General features: G+C 51.4%; 1 protein-coding gene across 1 annotated transcript in view; it reads right to left on the minus strand.

Annotated features, from left to right (window-relative positions):
- Nucleotides 1-3,612: 3,612 nt before the first annotated feature.
- Nucleotides 3,613-13,449, minus strand: part of LOC144610287 (phosphatidylinositide phosphatase SAC2-like) — a 48,964-nt gene continuing 39,127 nt past the window's right edge. Inside the window, exons 18-22 of the mRNA XM_078428876.1 lie at nt 11,942-12,070; nt 8,984-9,056; nt 6,787-6,891; nt 3,904-4,200; nt 3,613-3,784 (exon numbers count right to left, since the gene is read on the minus strand). Of these exons, the coding sequence (XP_078285002.1) occupies nt 3,613-3,784; nt 3,904-4,200; nt 6,787-6,891; nt 8,984-9,056; nt 11,942-12,070 (776 nt within the window). The remainder of the gene's footprint in view (nt 3,785-3,903; nt 4,201-6,786; nt 6,892-8,983; nt 9,057-11,941; nt 12,071-13,449) is intronic.

Genomic DNA, 13,449 nt, shown 5'->3' on the forward strand with positions numbered 1-13,449 from the left:
ACCTTTCCCTTCCTCTCTCACACACACTAAGGTACAACACGGCATCTCCCCCGCTGTTTTAACCCTTTCACAACTGGGGTGGGGGGCTGTGGTCCCTCTCCTTAAAGGCCCAGTCCCCTATCAGTGTGGAAAAAAAAAGTCGAGGCCGTTCGGGCCATCGCGCCTGTACTCGCCCTTCCATCCAACAAGCCAAACCCCCCCTCCTGCAAGTTTACCCTGCCCCCCCCTCCTATTAAACGATCCTCCGTTGGAGTCCCCCCCCCCCACTGACTCAGGACTCAGTAGGAAGGAACTGCAGATGTTGGTTTTACACCGAAGATAAGACACAAGGATGTTGGAGTAACTCAGCGGGTCAGGCAGCATCCTCTGGAGATAAAGGAATAGGTGAGGTTTCGGGTCGAGACCCTTCTCAAGACTGAGGGTCAGGCGGGAGGGAGACTAGAGGGAAGAAATTGGTACAGAACAAATCAGAGACGGCACCGATGACCAAGGAGCCCCACAAAGGTCCATTGTTGGCTGTGGAAGGGGTGATAACGAGGGGATGCGAGCAGTGAAGCTGGCAGGACTAGGGTGGGGGAGGGAGAGGGAATGCAAGGATTACTTGAAATTAGAGAAATCAATAGACAATAGACAATAGGTGCAGGAGGAGGCCATTCGGCCCTTCGAGCCAGCACTGCCATGCAATGTGATCATGGCTGATCGTTCTCAATCAGTACCCCGTTCCTGCCTTCTCCCCATACACCCTGACTCCGCTATCCTTAAGAGCTCTATCTAGCTCTCTCTTGAATGTATTCAGAAAATTGGCCCCCACTGCCTTCTGAGGCAGAGAATTCCACAGATTCACAACTCTCTGACTGAAAAAGTTTTTCCTCATCTCAGTTCTAAATGGCCTACCCCTTATTCTTAAACTGTGGCCCCTTGTTCTGGACTCCCCCAATATTGGGGACATGTTTCCTGCCTCTAACGCGTCCAACCCCTTAATAATCTCATACGTTTCGATAAGATCTCCTCTCTCCAGAGATGCTGCCTGACCCGCTGAATTGCTCCGGCGTTTTGTGTCTATCAAGTGTGCGTTAGTCTCCCTCACCCGCCCTCCCCAACCCATGAACTCCACTGCCCTCAAGGCAAGACCACTTCAGGGTCAAATATCCACCCATTCACCCTCTGCATCCCCTCTCTCTCTCCCTCTCCCTCTCCCTCTCCCTCTCCCTCTCTCTCTCTCTCTCTCTCAGTCCTTCCCCTCCCGTCGTCCTACTCGTTTCAGTTCAGGTTAGTTTATTGTCACGTGTGCCGAGGTACAGTGAAAAGCTTTTTGTTGCGTGCCAACCAGCCAGCAGAAAGACAATACACGATTACAATCAATCCATTTACAGTGTATGGATACCTGGATACATACATACACTGTTTGTATCGCTGCTCTGTCCACCTCTCCCACAACCAACAATGGAACATTGTGGGCTCCACCTATCTCCCAAGGCAGAGATAGATAGATTCTTGATTAGTACGGTGGGCCAGGGGTTATGGGGAGAAGGCAGGAGAATGGGGTTAGGAGGGAGAGACGTACGAGCCATGATTGAATGGCGAAGGAGACTTGATGGGCCGAATGGCCTAATTCTGCTCCTAACACTTGCGACCTTTTCCTTGATTATCCGTGCTGGGCCTCATTTGTTTCCCTACTTGTACACCCCCTCTAGTTTCCCTCCCCCACGACTCTCAGTCTGAAGAAGGGTCTCGACCCGAAACGTCACCCATTCCTTCTCTCCCGAGATGCTGCCTGACCTTCTGAGTTACTCCAGCATTTTGCGAATAAACCTATTTCTTCCTTCTCTCCAGAGATGCTGCCCAACCTGTTGAGTTACTCCAGCATTTTGTGTCACCTTTCCCATCCCCTACTTGTCCTTTTCTGAGTTCGCCAACGCCGGACGGACTCAATCGCTATCTCTCCGTATTCCCAGCTGGTCACAGTCATCACCAAAAGGAAAACAAAGACAAATTCTCTTTGAATAAAAACATAAATCTTTAATCCTTTTCTTTCACATTCAAGTTTGAATAATTTAAGATGGATTTGACAAAGTGGAACACTGTATTAAAATGTTTTCTTTTTCCCCAGCGAGTTTCAGGATGCAAATAAAGTTTCCAAACAACAATAGAAGAGACAAAGTATAAAATATATTGCACTTAAAATAGAAAGTGATGGGTTTGTACATTGGTTGAATGGGGGTTGCTAAATGTAGTGGGACAGACTTGGTCACTGGAGACCACAGTGTTGGCTTGTACACCGATCCACAACCCCCCCTGGGTGCACCTCGTTCAATGTTTCGAAATATTACAACTCTCCTCCCAACTGGAAATTAAACTAGAACATTTTCAGCTGGTTGGGCAGCGTCTGTGGAAGGAGAAACGCGCAACGGGCGAAGTATCTTTGACCCGTGTCGCGACTGCCTCCCATCAGCAGGTTGGGGGACTCAGGAACTGCAGATGCTGCCAACCTCAAACAAAACACAAAGTGCTGGAGGAACTCAGCAGAAAAAAAGGCGGCATCCGTGGAGTGTGTAGGAAGGAACTGCAGATGCTGCTTGACACCGAAGACAAGACACAAGATGCTGGAGTAACTCGGCGGGACAGGCAGCGTCTCTGGAGAAAAAGGGGATGGGTGACGTTTCGGGTCGAGATGTCCCGAGTTCTACAGGTCTGGAGAAGGGTCTCGACCCAAAACGTTACCCGTTCCTTCTCTCCACAGATGCTGCCTGACCCGCCGAGTCGCTCCTATTTTTTTTGTTGTGTCTCTCTTCTGTGGAGTGCCGAGTTCCTCCAGCACTTTGTGGTTTCCAGCATCTGCAGTTCCTGGCGGCCCTCAAACTGAAGGGGGGCAGTCAGGTGCCAGCTGGAAGTCCCTTCGCCTGTCCTGTTCGCTGTTGATTCTTCTTCCCACACGGACGCTGCCCGACCCGTTGAGTTTGTTGTTTGTCCACACAGCGTTTCAGATCGACATATATCTTTTTTAATTTCTCTCCCCATGATAACACAAGTCTTTGGAAAAGGTTTGGCAGAGACAGTTTCAGCGTCTCACGGGGATGGCAGGTATTGTGTTTGATTCGCGGTGTGTGTGTGTGTGGGGAGGGGGGGGGGGGGAGAGAGAAAGACCAAGTGATATGAGGGGGTTTGGAGAAAGACCAAGTGAAGTAAGGGGGATTGGAGAATGACCAAGTGGAGTAAGGGGGTTTGGATGGAGAATGACCAAGTGGAGTAAGGGGGATTGGATGGAGAATGACCAAGTGGAGTAAGGGGGTTTGGATGGAGAATGACCAAGTGGAGTAAGGGGGTTTGGATGGAGAATGACCAAGTGGAGTAAGGGGGATTGGAGAATGACCAAGTGGAGTAAGGGGGATTGGAGAATGACCAAGTGGAGTAAGGGGGTTTGGATGGAGAATGACCAAGTGGAGTAAGGGGGTTTGGAGAATGACCAAGTGGAGTAAGGGGTTTGGATGGAGAAAGACCAAGTGGTAAGCTGACCGCTCCATCAGTCAATGTGAAGTCCATGCAAACAAACGCTCTGTGCAAACGCAGCCCCCCCACCCTTGCCCGGCATTTGTTTGTTCGTTTGTTCCCCCCTCACTTGTCGCTCTGCGTGTAGACAGTGCCGGGGAGAGATGGCGTCGAGCTCCCGGACGAGTCCAGGGAGTCCTCCTGCCACTGCCGCCGGGGCTTCTTCGGCCGGCGCTGCGGGGAGCGGGGGACTTCTCCCCCGGGGCACCGGGCAGGGTCGTCCTCGTCCCGGCCGTCACTGGGCCGGCGGCGGGGGGGGTGGGGGGTACCGGGGGTGGGGACGAGCCGGGGGCCGCCTCCAGGGAGGTGGTGGAGGAGGTGTTGGAGCCGGAGGGGGACGGGGAGGCGGAGGGGGACGGGGAGGCGGAGGGGGACAGGGAGGCGGAGGTGGAAGAGCTGCTCTTGATGGAGACCAGGCCCCAGTCTCTGTCCAACACCCGCAAGCTGTCGGCTCCCTCGGGGACCACGGGGACCAGCCTGTAGTGGGATGCCTGTAGCTTCGCCCGGCCGCCGCTCGGCAGGTAGATGGACAAGATGCGGTCTCGGATCTCCCGCCGCTCCGTCGGACCGCACGGCGCCACAATGAGTGGAGATGTCTCCACCCGCTCCTTGTTCCTGGACTCCACCAGGCGGCTGTGGGACGTGCTCACCTTGCTAGGATGGAGACAGTGGCGGTGAACGCCCGGGTGACCTGGACAGCCGACCCCCTACCCCCCCCCCCCCCCGGCTGTGACCACCCTACCCACATCTCCAACCTCTCTCCAGAGACCACCTGCCCACATCTCAATCCTTTCTCCATGAGACCACCATGCCCACATCTTCAAACTCTCCCGAGACCACCCTGCCCACATCTCAATCCTTTCTCCATGGACCAGCCTGCCCACATCTCCAACTTCTCTCCTGTGGCATCACTGTCCACATCTCAAACCTCTCTCCCAAGACCACCCTTCCCACATCTCCAACCTCCCAAGACCACCCTGCCCACATCTCAATCCTTTCTCCATGGACCAGCCTGCCCACATCTCCAACTTTTCTCCTGTGGCATCACTGTCCACATCTCAATCCTCTCTCCATCGACCACCCTGCCCACATCTCCATCCTCTCTCCATCGACCACCCTGCCCACATCTCAATCCTCTCTCCATCGACCACCCTGCCCACATCTCAAACCTCTCTCCATGAGACCACCCTGCCCACATCTCAATCCTTTCTCCATGGACCAGCCTGCCCACATCTCCAACTTTTCTCCTGTGGCATCACTGTCCATATCTCAAACCTCTCTCCCGAGACCACCCTGCCCACATCTCCAACGTCTCTCCAGAGACCACCTTCCCCCAACTCAAACCTCTCTCCATGGACCACCCTGCCCCCAACTCCAACCTCTCTCCATGAGACCACCCTGCCCCCAACTCCAACCTCTTACCATTGACCACCCTGCCCCCAACTCCAACCTCTCTCCATGAGACCACCCTGCCCCCAACTCCAACCTCTCTCCATCGACCACCCTGCCCACATCTCCAACCTCTCTCCAGAGCTCCTCCTGTCTACATCTCCAACCTTTTCTCCGTGATTCACGGCAGCCTGACCAAGGGAGGTGGTGGTAAGAGAATGAATCCAGGCGTGCTGCAGACCACTAGGAGGGAAGGTTCAGGGGAAGAGAACACCATGGCCTCTCCCCTGAATGTCCGTAGTTTAGTTAAGTTTAGCGATCCAGCATGGATATAGGCCATTCGGCCCACCGAGTCCACACCGACCATCGATTTTTGAAAAGATTTTTTTTAGAGATGCAGGGTGGAAACAGACCCTTCGGCCAGCGAAGGGACCATCCTATACACTAGGGATCATTTACAATTAGAATTTACAGAAGCCAATTAACCTACAAACCTGCAAGTTATCAACATCCTTCCTGCAGCAGGGTGACCAAAACTGAACGTAATACTCCACTTGCGGACTCGCCAACGTCTTGCACAACTCTAATATAACATTCCAACCTCTTCACTCAATACCCTGACCGATGAAGGCCAATGTAGCAAAAGCCTTGTTGGCCGCCCTATCTATCTGTGACTCCACTTTCAGAGAACTATGTGGCTGCACTGCTCGACCCCTGTGCTCGACAACAGACCCCAGGGCCATGTCGCTCACTGTGAAGGTCCTGCCCTGGTTTGACTTCCCAAAACGCGACACCTGGCCTTTATGCGCATGTGGAGCATTGTGTAGGAAGCAACTGCAAGTGCTGGTTTAAGTGGAAGGTAGACACAAAATGCTGGAGTAACTAACTCAGCGGGTCAGGCAGCATCTCTGGAGAGAAGGAATGGGTGACGTTTTGGGTCGAGGCCCTTCTTCAGACTGATGTCAGGGGAGTGGGCGATCCATCCCCTCCCCCTTCCCAGTTCTCCCACCGGTCTTACTGTCTCCGACTACATTCGACCTCTGTACCGCCCACTCCCCTGGCACCAGTCTGAAGAAGGGTCTCGACCCGAAACATCGCCCATTCCTCCTCTCCAGAGACGCTGCCTGACCCGCTGAGCTTCTCCAGCTGTGTTTGAGTCTACCCCTCAATATGCCCCACATGTGCACTGAAACCGAGAAGCGAGACAAGTTCTGCTGCTGGGAGGTTCTGCTGCAGTTGTACAGGGCCTTGGTGAGACCACACCTGGAGTATTGCGCACAGTTTTGGTCTCCTAATCTGAGGAAAGACATTCTTGCCATAGAGGGAGTACAGAGAAGGTTCACCAGATTGATTCCTGGGATGGCAGGACTTTCATATGAAGAAAGACTGGATAGACTCGGCTTGTACTCGCTGGAATTTAGAAGATTGAGGGGGGATCTTATAGAAACTTACAAAATTCTTAAGGGGTTGGACAGGCTAGATGCAGGAAGATTGTTCCCCATGTTGGGGAAGTCCAGAACAAGGGGTCACAGTTTAAGGATAAGGGGGAAGTCTTTTAGGACCGAGATGAGAAAGTTTTTTTTCACACAGAGAGTGGCGAATCTGTGGATTTCTCTGCCACAGAAGGTAATTGAGGCCAGTTCATTGGCTATATTTAAGAGGGAGTTAGATGTGGCCCTTGTGGCTAAAGGGATCAGGGGGTATGGAGAGAAGGCAGGTACGGGATACTGAGTTGGATGATCAGCCATGATCATATTGAATGGCGATGTAGGCTCGAAGGGCCGAATGGCCTACTCCTGCACCTATTTTCAATGTCTATGTTTCTAAGTTACTGGGGAACGACACCTGTACCTGTGCTTCCTCCGTTGACATGGCTTGAAGATGGACTTGACCCCGGCCACGATGAAGTGAATGAAGGAGACCAGCATGGTCCACACGCTTTCCATGAAATATTTACTGCAAGGCACCAAGACATCGGCACCGCGTTATTTACCGGACACAGCCCTGCTCGTCAGAACATCCCCCGCGGCCTCTCCTGCTCCGGGGAACGTCCTATTCCCGAAATTCCTAACCCTGGAAAAGGACAATCAAGATTCCCCCCCCCCCCCACCACCACCACCGACACCAGCATTGGAGCTGGGTTCTTTGCTTAAAGCCGACTGGACCTTTCCACTGAGAGGGGCACAAGCGATCTTCAGCCCACCACGCACGCAAGTGCCGGAGGAACGGAGGAACTCAGCGGGCCAGGCAGCATGTGTGGGGAAGTGGGCAGAGGGCGTTTTGGGTAGAGGCCCTTCCTTGGACTGGGAGGACACGGCGCAGCGATAGCAAGTCCGGGCGAGAAGAGACGCGAAGAAGACTTCCTCAAAGCACAGGACATCTATTGGAGCCGTAGAGGGGGGGGGCAGTGGGAGAGAACTCGTGTTGGAAAGAGGAGGAGAACCTCTTCAAAGTGGCAACACCTTGAGGAGCTTCCATAGTCGGGCAGTACGATGGAGACGGTGGAATCTGGAGCAAATAACAAAACGCAAAGTGCTGGAGGAACTCAGCAGGTCAGGCAGCATCTGTGGTGGGAAATGGATAGATGGTGTTTCGGGTCGGGACGTTTCTTCAGACTCCCTCTGAGGGACTGGGACTTGGGAGCATGGGACCCCACACAACCCTCTGTGGTTGGACAGCCAAGGTCTTCATACAGTGATGAACTCGGGTGCCAAGGGTTATCAGGAGAAGACAGTTGTCAATAGACAATAGGTGCAGGAGGAGGCCATTCGGCCCTTCGAGCCAGCACCGCCATTCAATGTGACCATGGCTGATCATTCTCAATCAGTACCCCGTTCCTGCCTTCTCCCCATACCCCCTGACTCCGCTATCCTTAAGAGCTCTATCTAGCTCTCTCTTGAATGCATTCAGAGAATTGGCCTCCACTGCCTTCTGAGGCAGAGAATTCCACAGATTCACAACTCTCTGACTGAAAAAGTTTTTCCTCATCTCCCTTCCAAATGGCCTACCCCTTGTCCTGGGATGAGTGGGAAAGATAGGTCAGCCGTGATTGAATGGTGGAGTAGACTCGATGGGCCGAATGATGGAATTCTCCTCCCATGACTTATGGACGAATGAGCACTGTCCTCTCCAATCCGGAACAATTCAAAGAGAATATTTGGAACAAATGAGGAAGTATTTTGCGTTCTGCGAATACCCCGACCTCCAAAGTCGTCTTGACACAGAGGGAATCTCTTCCCGATCTGGCACGACAAAGTGGACCAGGCGCACCCCACTCAATAACTGAATGGTGGCCAATTAGGAAAAGGGGACATGCAACGAGACCTGGGTGTCGTGGTGCACCAGTCATTGAAAGTAGGCATGCAGGTGCAGCAGGCAGTGAAGAAAGCGAATGGTATGTTGGCATTCATAGCGAGGGGATTTGAGTATAGGAGCAGGGAGGTTCTGCTGCAGTTGTACAGGGCATTGGTGAGACCACACCTGGAGTATTGCGTACAGTTTTGGTCTCCTAATCTGAGGAAAGACATTCTTGCCATAGAGGGAGTACAGAGAAGGTTCACCAGATTGATTCCTGGGATGGCAGGACTTTCATGTGAAGAAAGACTGGATAGACTCGGCTTGTACTCGCTGGAATTTAGAGGGGATCTTATAGAAACGTACAAAATTCTTAAGGGGTTGGACAGGATAAATGCAGGAAGATTGTTCCCCATGTTGGGGAAGTCCAGAACAAGGGGTCACCGTTTAAGGATAAGGGGGAAGTCTTTTAGGACTGAGATGAGAAAGTTTTTTTTCACACAGAGAGTGGTGAATCTGTGGAATTCTCTGCCACAGAAGGTAGTTGAGGCCAGTTCATTGGCTATATTTAAGAGGGAGGTAGATGTGGCCCTTGTGGCTAAAGGGATCAGGGGGTATGGAGAGAAGGCAGGTACAGGATACTGAGTTGGATGATCAGCCATGATCATATTGAATGGCGGTGCGTACAGGCTCGAAGGACCGAATGGCCTACTCCTGCACCTATTTTCTATGTTTCTATGTTTCTGTAACTCACCTGCGTATCCTCTCCGCAATGATCGGCATTTCTACTCCTGTGATCGCCTGTTTGGCCCTTCGAATGACCACAGCTATAGCATAGAGGTTGTCTGAAAAACACTACACATTAACCACCTAGCCCTCCCGATGGCTGACCAAGGATACGCCAAAACGGAACCGCCCATGCTGGATTACAACCGAAGGTGGACACAGAATGGTGGAACAACTCCCTGGGTCAGGCGGCAGCGTCTCTGGAGAAAGGGATCGGATGGCGTTTCGGGTCGAGACCCTTCTTCAGATGGAGAGTCGGGGGAGAGGGCAGCTGGGGGGGTATGAAATAGGTGCAAAGAACGAATGAGCGAAAGACGTGCAAAAGGTCAAATCAAAGCCATCAACGCGAATCAAGGAAAGATGGAACCAACAAGACCGTTGTTGGCTGTGGAGAAGGTGATAACGAGGGCAAGACGACAGTGAAACTAGTAGGGCGACGATGGAGGGGAAGGGACAGAGAGAGAGAGAGAGAGAGGGAAAGCAAGTTAGAGGCACCAATATTCATACCGTTGGGTTGTAAGCTGCCCTGGTAGAATACAGGTAGGTGATATTTCGGGTCGGGACCCTTTTTCAGACTGGTTGTCGGGGGAGGTGAGGAAAGAAAGGTGTGAGACAGGAGGGCCAGGGCAGAGCATGTCTGGTGAGAGGTGAATACAGGTGAGGGTTTTCATTTTTTACTTTGATAGGCAGATTGTTGGACGAATGCGGAGACGAAGAGACAGGTGTGAGCCCAAAAAGATGAAAGAGTTGCGAATTGTCGAGCTGAGGGATGGAAAAGTTGTGAAATGTTGTACCCATTGTGAACGGCAGAACTAGAGGGCGAAGAAGGTTCCCAACACAAAACGTCATCCATCCATGTTCTCATAAGGGATTGGTGTAGAATTAGGCCATTCGGCCCATCAGGTCTACTCCGCCATTCAATCATGGCTGATCTATCTCCCTCCTAACCCCATTCTCCTGCCTTCTCCCCATAACATCTGACACATTTACTAATCAAGAATCTATCGATCTCTGCCTTAAAAATATCCACTGACTTGGCCTCCACAGCCTTCTGTGACAAAGAATTCCACAGATTCACCAACCTCTGACTAAATATTTTTTTCCTCATCTCCTTCCTAAAAGAACGTCCTTTAATTCTGAGGCTGTGACCTCTGGTCCTTGACTCTCCCACTAGTGGAAACATCCTCTCCACATCCACTCTGTCCAAGCCTTTCAATATTCTGTACGTTTCAATGAGGTCCCCCCCTCATTCTTCTAAACATCAGCGAGTACAGGCCCAGTGCCGACAAACGCCAATCTTAGGCGAACCTACTCATTCCTGGGATCATTCTTGTAAAACTCTAACATTCTCCAGGGATGCTGCCTGATCCACTGAGTTACTCCAGCACTTTGTGTCTATCAGGGGTCAATGATGATTGCCATTAGATTAGTGTCTAATACCAGCGGGATAGGAACAGCACGGTGGCGCAGCGGTAGAGTTGCTGCCTTACAGCGGCAGGGGCCCGGGTTCGATCCCGACCACGGGCGCTGTCTGTACGGAGTGTGTACATTCTCCCTGTGACCGTGTGGGTTTTCTGTGGGTGCTCCGGTTTCATCCCACACGATAATGCTAGTGAGTGGGGCAATCGCTAGTCGGCACGGATTCAGTGGGCCGAAGGGCCTGTTTCCACGCTGTATCTCTAAAGTCTCAAAGTCTAGAGGGAAAAGGTTTAATGTGATAGTTCAGATGAGATCTGGTAAAGACTTTTTCTCACTCAGAGGGTGGTCCATGTTGGAACACACTGCTTGAGGGTAGGTACTCCGAGAACATATGAGAGGTATCTAGAAGGTCAAGGGAGTTATGGACCCTGGAAGGTTACAGATCAAATGCTGGGGATTAGCATGAGGTTCGATCCTGACTACGGGCGCTGCCTGTATAGGGTCCGTACGTTCTCCCCGTGATCTGTGTGGGTTTTCTCTGGGAGCTCCGGTTTCCTCCCACATTGAAAGGCTGGAGCGATTGGGCTTGTATACACTGGAATTTAGAAGGATGAGGGGGGATCTTATTGAAACATATAAGATAATTAGGGGATTGGATACATTAGAGGCAGGAAACATGTTCCCAATGTTGGGGGAGTCCAGAACAAGGGGCCACAGTTTAAGAATAAGGGGTAGGCCATTTAGAACGGAGATGAGGAAGAACTTTTTCAGTCAGAGAGTGGTGAAGGTGTGGAATTCTCTGCCTCAGAAGGCAGTGGAGGCCAGTTCGTTGGATGCTTTCAAGAGAGAGCTGGATAGAGCTCTTAAGGATAGCGGAGTGAGAGGGTATGGGGAGAAGGCAGGAACGGGGTACTGATTGAGAGTGATCAGCCATGATCGCATTGAATGGCGGTGCTGGCTCGAAGGGCTGAATGGCCTACTCCTGCACCTATTGTCTATTGTCTATTCCAGAGACTTACAGGTTTGTAGGCTAACTGGCTGGGTAAAATTGTAAATAGTCCCTAGTGTGTGTGGGATAGTGTTAGTGCGCAGGGATCGGTGGTCGGTACAGACTCGGTGGGCCGAAGGGCCTGTTTCTGCGCTGTATCCCTAGAACTGAACTAAACGGAAGAAGGGTCTCGACCCGAAACGTCGCCCATTCCTTCTCTCCTGAGATGCTGCCTGACCTGCTGAGTTACTCCAGCATTTTGTGAATAAATACCTTTGATTTGTACCAGCATCTGCAGTTATTTTCTTATACTAAACTAAACTAAAACGCCCTCCGACAGGGTGGTACTGTGGTCGGCCTCTTGTTGGCTGGGAAGGGTGTGATGTCAAGGTCGATACAATGCGGTGAACTGTGGAACTGGTTAAACGATTCGGGTGGAGGAAGAGGGCAAGGGGAAGACCAGCTGGGCCGAAGGGCCTGTTTCCGAGTTGTAAACTAAGCTACAAGGTGCTTGCTTACCTTGGTTGCCGCCTTGCTGGGGGAGAAGAGCTGGCCTCAGTACGTACTGGCTGGTGCCCTTCCCAGAGCAGTTGTAATAAACCTTCATACAAATCTTATGGGCATTTTCCCTGGTGCGGTGGTGATGACCTTGAGAAAGAAAGTGTTGTCATTTGCAGATTGATCACATTTCCCCAGCGGACTCCGACACACAGAAGGCTGGCTTCTGTAAATCGACCAGGTAGTGGCAGGGTAGAACTAGTGCAAGGGGCGATCGCTGGTGGGCACCAGGCCCGGCGTATGTCCTCCACGCTGTACCTCGAAACCAAAGTCAACAGTTGAAAGTCAGTCCCCGGTTGCCTGGCACCGAGAAGATGACAAGGATCAACCATCCTGTCCCGAGGTTCACTCTCCCCTGGATTACTTCCCAAACCAGGTGCAAATTGGTGTCAGGTCCAAAAGATCGGAGAGTTGAACGTGCGGTTCAAAGAATGGTATGGCAGGAATTCAGAGATTTCACCTGTCATGGCGAAAGAGCTCTATTGGGATGGACATCTATTGGGACAGGTTTGGCTTGAATTAGCCAAAACAATTAATTAGGACTCATAATTGTTGGGATGGGAGAGAGGGTGGGGGTTGGGGTCTTATGAGGGGGGGAGAGTTTAAGAGAAGAAGCATTGGGTTATGGGGAGAAGGCAGGAGAATAGGGTTAGGAGGGAAAGATAGATCAGCCATGATTGAATGGTGGAGTAGACATGATGGGCCTGACTGGCCTAATTCTGCTCCTGTCACATGAACCTATGAACACTGGTAAATTTAAAGAGAAGACAATAGAAAATAGGTGCAGGAGTCGGCCATTCGGCCCTTCGAGCCAGCACCACCATTCAATGTGATCATGGCTGATCATTCTCAATCAGTACCCCGTTACTGCCTTCTCCCCATACCCCCTGACTCCGCTATCCTTAAGAGCTCTATCTAGCTCTCTTTTGAATGCATTCAGAGAATTGGCCCCCACTGCCTTCTGAGGCAGAGAATTCCATGGATTTACAACTCTCTGACTGAAAAATGTTTTTCCCCATCTCCGTTCTAAATGGCCTACCCCTTATTCTTAAACTGTGGCCCCTGGTTCTGGACTCCCCCAACATTGGGAACATGTTTCCTGCCTCTAACGTGCCCAACCCCTTAAAAATCTTATATGTTTCGATAAGATCTCCTCTCATCTGTCTAAATTCCAGTGTATACAAGCCTAAGAAAGGACAATGTGTTAGCACAGCAGGACGGTGAGGCTGATAATAAGTAGAGGGCAATGGGTTGGGACAGGGGATACATGAGAGGAACAGGGGAGCAGGGAGTTGGGAGCAGGGTTCTAATCTTAAGCACTCCTAACCAAAGATACTAGAGGAACAAGATAGACCACCCGACCCAAAAAACCGTAGTATGTCATGACGCCATTTTAGTAGGCAGAAACTTGCAGAAACATTTAAAAGAAAAATAACAAAAATCTGTGAATTGATAGATGAGATATATTC

This window comes from Rhinoraja longicauda, chromosome 36, assembly GCF_053455715.1.
Source record: "Rhinoraja longicauda isolate Sanriku21f chromosome 36, sRhiLon1.1, whole genome shotgun sequence".
In the NCBI taxonomy this organism is placed as follows: Eukaryota; Metazoa; Chordata; class Chondrichthyes; order Rajiformes; family Arhynchobatidae; genus Rhinoraja; species Rhinoraja longicauda.